General features: G+C 28.9%; 1 protein-coding gene across 1 annotated transcript in view; it reads left to right on the forward strand.

The window, feature by feature from the left end:
* LOC117171975 overlaps positions 1-5,490 on the forward strand; it is a 14,506-nt gene that overhangs the window by 8,613 nt on the left and 403 nt on the right. The window contains exon 2 of the mRNA XM_033359676.1: positions 408-552. Coding sequence (XP_033215567.1) covers positions 408-552 — 145 coding nt within the window. The remainder of the gene's footprint in view (positions 1-407; positions 553-5,490) is intronic.

Raw genomic sequence — 5,490 nt, forward strand, 5'->3', positions numbered from 1 at the left:
TACTGTTGGGTAGGCGAACATATTCCCAGAATTTAGAGACAATCGAAAAACATGACTTTTTGAGTTGGGGCAGTTGAGGAATAATGCCCCATATAAGGAATTTTTACGGTTGCAAAAAAATGTTTATTTGGAAACAATTTTTCTAGAATATTTCTAGTTAACAGCAGAGTCAAACAAAAATTGAAAGAAAAAGTGACATCAGTATTTCGACGCCACGATGTTGCTTCACGTCGCGTTTATGCATTTAGGCGACATTACGCTGCAGACCGCCTAAGCACGACGTGAAGCAGTATGGAATGGAGGCTTCGATTTATCATAGCTAAAAAGTTATATAAGCCATTTTATTACTCTAGTCTTGATAATTAATTGTTTTTTTTTTTCAATAATTATTTTCAATCATCTTTCAGATATTTTCTATAATGCTGAAACAGAATGTGAAGAAATTTTGAGGAAGAATGCAGGCTTCAACAAATGTTACGAGAAGTTTCCGAATGTTTGGCCATCTCATAGTTTTTGGCCGATTCCTTTTATTCATCCAAACCAAGTTTGCAAGTAATAATTTCACTTTTCCAATATTTAAAGGCCGGCGTTCTAAAAGGTCATAAGCGCTATGATGTCATTTTTCATATTTTTTTAATTTATTTCTACGTTTTCGTAACATTTTGGAACTTCATTTAATTTTTTCAATTTTACATAAAAAAATATCTTTTTTCACTTTTAATTCGAGAACTTTTTTTTTAATAAAACATCTGAAGCTTTAATTTAGCGCTGCAATACCTAAGAAGCAAGTTTTGTTTTCATAAATTGAAAATTTGCTTTTTAGGACACTTTTTATGACTTTTTGGAACGATCCCTTCGTCTGATTTTCTTTTGAGAAGCATTGAGAAACCAGCGGCCCTCGATTTTGGGTTAGATGCCAGCCAATTCCGCCCCAGCTACTTGAGTACGGTTCTCCCACTGCGCAGCTTCCCCTTGCTCGACCGAACTGCTGCCGTCAAGCCTGGTCAGGGGGAGTCCTTTGTACCTGATGAGGAATAAAATTCCAAATATAACATTTTTTTAATTTAGAATTTGGTAATTTACAAATATAATATTTGAAACCTTCGAACAATAATGATTTCAAAGCTGAGTTATTTTAATTAAAAAGTTGAAAATTAAAGAATAAATGTTCAAGTTTATGGGAAAGTTTTTTTAAACAAATATCAGTATATTTTACTTGATTCAACTGCAGTAACTAAAATTTTGTCAGATTTCAATATTGATTAATTGACACTATAAATTTGGTTCATTTCTCAAACAATTGCATTTCTCAAAATTATCTTTATTATGAAAGTCATTAGTGAAGAAATAAAAAAATTTATTATGTTTGTTTATGAGTTTCCTAACCAGACTAGTAATGAAACAATTAATAATCTTTTACTTGAAATGCAAATATATAAATGAATGAATGAATGAATGAAATGCAATTATATGAAGATAATTTTCGGAAATGCGATTGTTTGAGAAATAAACCAAATTTGTAACCTTAGTTAATAAGCATGAAAATCTGACCAAATTTTAGTTACTGCAGTCGAATTAAGTAAAATATACTGAAATTTGTTTTTAAAAGATTTGCATAAACTTGAATATTTATTTTTTAATTTTAAACTTTTTAATTAAAATAACTTAGTTTTGAAATCGTTGTAACTTGCAGATTTCTAATATTATATTTTTAAATTACCAAGTGCCGTGCAGTGGGCGAACCGTACAATGTATAATGTAACCTACAGTGGATAAAGAATAATTGAAAAAAATAAAGCTTGTAAAATAATTAATTCAATTTAGTTAATAATTAGGAAAGTATTCGTATCAATAAATTAAAAGTCAAATTAATTATTTTTCTTTTATTTGTGCTTTTAATTAATAATTATCTACTGTAGGTTGCACTATACACTCCTATCTAAAAAAAGTAATGTTATAACATCTTGTTAATATCGACCAGATTTTTCTATAAAAGCTGATTGGTCGCCCACAACTTGAATAAAACTTTTATTGGATGTTTTCAGTTTGTTATTTTGAGTTTAATAGACTTGTGTAAATAAAAATTTCCTAATTACTAATTTTAATTCGAATAATTTATTTCTAAAAGAGAATATTTAAATTGTATATATCCTTTGGCTTTAACAAAGACAACAATTCTTTTCTCAACTTTTTGTCATGTTTTAAAAATGAAAAAAGTATCTATTCATAACCTATTGGTCATATTAAATCAGGTTATACAAATTTATATATTAAACGATTAAAATAACGAATTAAAGATCATTGAGAAAACGGAAGTTTTAATTGAATTTTTTTTTATAATAAGAAATAATTTTGTGCTTAACATAACCGAAACATTAGCGGTACCCTTAATCAGATTTTTGAAATTTTTAAAACTAATTTAGTTTTTATTTAAAAATTAATATTAAGTTTTAAAGATTTTAAACACCCTAAGAAAAACTTTTAGTTATCTCAGAAGATATTTTGAAGTTTTAGAAGTTTAGAAAAGATTCGAAAATAATTTAATTCTTGAGAAGATTAAAAATAAATAAGATTTATATTTCAAAAAATTGCGAAAAAAAGCTTTGTTTAAAAATTTCAAATGTTTCAAGAAAATAACCAAATTGTTTTTTTATTCGTAGGAAAATAAAAAATTAAGAAAAAATTTAAAAAAACATTTTAAGTGTTTCGAATTATTTCCTGAAATTTCAAACAAGATTGTAATAGTAGATCGTGTAACAAGAGAAGGGCATCGATTTTCCACGAGTGTGAGAAAGGTTGCCGCACGAGAGAAGCGAGGGCGGCATTCAGTCAAACTTTTAGACAGAGCTTTGTAAACAAATATTTTAAAACGAATTTTTAATTTTGCAAGATTAACAAAATTTTAAAAAGGAATCGAATAAGTTTAAAAGATGTGTAGAAGTTTTAAAGATATACAGAAACAAATATTCGCTTTCAATCATTTCAAACACTTTTAAAGAAAATGTATTTTTTTTAGATTTCCATCAAAAAATTGAAATGTCATAAAAATTTTTGAAAGATTAAACAGAATGAAATAATTTACTTTAGATTTCAGGTAAAATTTCACATTATTGTTTATTTTGAAAAATTAATATTTAATGAAAACGTAAACAGATTTTAAAACTTTCTAAAGGATTTATAAAATTGTCAAAAAAGAATCTGAAAGATTTTAAAGCAGCTTTTTAATTTTAAAAGATTTTTCAAACATAACAATGTAAATTACATTTAAGAATTTTATAAGCTTTGAATGAAATACAAATTTTTTAAATTGAAAAATGTCCGAAAATCTAGAAAGTATTATTTATTTTGGTTTGACTGTAAACTTAAAAAATAAATAGTTATTCGACATTTTTATTGTTTTTTGAAAATTATTTTTCCTTTAAGAATTTATCCCCTAAGAGTGCAACTTTTAAATTAAAAATTAATCTGGTTTGGTAGAGAATTCATCTACTTCATTGAGAATCTTTTTTTCTGTATTCAACTACATGGTTGAAAATTGACTTTTTTAAAAATTTGTATACGAAATTTCAAACTCTTCAAAAATCGTTACACGCGTGTACCGAAATTTCAGCACAAATAGTCTGATTTTGTCAGTACGTGTAGACACTGCCAAACTACAAATGTAGAAATCGTTTAAGCCTATCTTATATTATTAGTTTTCTTTAAAATAAAACATAAAATCACAAATATTAGGCGTTATGAAAGTTTGATTTTGTGTTTGTAAAAAAATTAAAACTAATTGTCTCACGGATGATTTGGATTATTCCTTGACTTAAAGCTGATTATTGTTATTATAACTTTTGGTTATAGTTAGACGTTGAACGATTTGCAATCAACGTCAAATGCAATTATGCATACGTGAAAACAGATTTAATATGGCAACTTTAAAAACGATATAAGAATACGATATACTTCCTCCTCATGTATTTTCTAAATAAAAATTCGAGACTAAACAATCGTGACAATAAAAAATCAATAGCTTAAGGATGGAAAACTGCAAAATTCAATAAGGTTACGAAGTTATGTCAAGCAAAATAGGCAAAGCAGCCATGATAAATGAATAGTATTTGCAATACAATTTGCAAAGCGGTCAGTGAATCCACCCATCTTTCAACCCAAAAATATAAATGTGCAACAAAAATTCAATTTTATATGAAATAGTTGAATTTTCATCCAAATAGATGAGTTTTCTACCAAAAAGATTAATTTTCGACCAAAAAATGAAATTTTTAACAAAATAATCCTATTTTTAAAGAAAGAGATAAATTTAAAACTAAAATTATGCATCTTGATCCAAAAAATGAACTTTTAACTAAGAAGTTTTACTTTTGACTCAGAAGTTGAATTTTTAACGAAGAAACATGAGTTCTCAACTAGAAATGTAATGGTCATAATTGTTTCCCATTATTTATCAAAAAAATAGATGACGTTTTTTCAAATGTTATTTCAAATAATATTTCCTCAAAAAATTTCAGTTTTAAAAAAATACTTGAGTAAAAGTACTTGTTTCCGAGCACCCCCGCCTGGAAAAAATGTATAGCAGTCTGGTATCGAATCTGATCCATGTTTGACTTTATTTAGAGCCTCTAGTCTGATAGGTCTGTTCCGGCCTGGGACTAGCGCAATTTTTTTCACATATTTCAAAAATGTAACAGCATTTTTAAAATTATATAACACAATAAATCCACACTCCAAAAACAAGAGTTTTTATATTTACCTTATTTCAAAAACTACTTTTTTCAACTCATTAGGAAAAGAAAGGGAGCCCAGCCAACGGCTGACCGGCTTTGAAGTATTTATTTATCAGCCATTTCTAGTGAGGAATTACCAGCGAATTACTAGCGGCTGACCAACCAATGACTAGCGACTGTCAAGCTAATAGCTAGTTACTAAGCAGACAAAACCTAGCGGCTGAAGATCCAATAACTACCGGCTGACCAGCCAATAAGCAGCAACTCGCCAGCCAAAAACTAGTGGTTACCCAGCCAATAAATACCGGCTGACCAGGCAATAACTATCGGCTGGGCAGCCAATAACTAGTGCCTTTTAAACGAAATATTTAGTGGGTCACCAGCTAATAGCTAGCGGTTGACCACCAATAACTACCGGCTGGCCATCCAATAACTAGCGGCCGTTAAGCCAATAACTAGTGGCTGAGCAGATAATAACTAGTTACTGACCAGACAATAATAACCAGCTGACCAGCCAATAAGCAGCAGTTCGCCAGCCAGAAACTAGTGGTTGACCAGCTCTTACTGAATATCATTTCTCTCCGTATTTAATGAAGTTGATTTAAATTTAAATTGTTTATAGTAAATATAAAAACATAATTGTATTTAGACTTTTTTACAGGTTCATGTAGTCTCATCAGAATCCGCTAAGGGACCACCCATATACCACGTGGACAATTTTTCACCACTTTTTGACCCCCTCCCGTGTGGACAGCTGTGC

The sequence above is a fragment of the Belonocnema kinseyi genome, chromosome 1 (assembly GCF_010883055.1).
Source record: "Belonocnema kinseyi isolate 2016_QV_RU_SX_M_011 chromosome 1, B_treatae_v1, whole genome shotgun sequence".
In the NCBI taxonomy this organism is placed as follows: Eukaryota; Metazoa; Arthropoda; class Insecta; order Hymenoptera; family Cynipidae; genus Belonocnema; species Belonocnema kinseyi.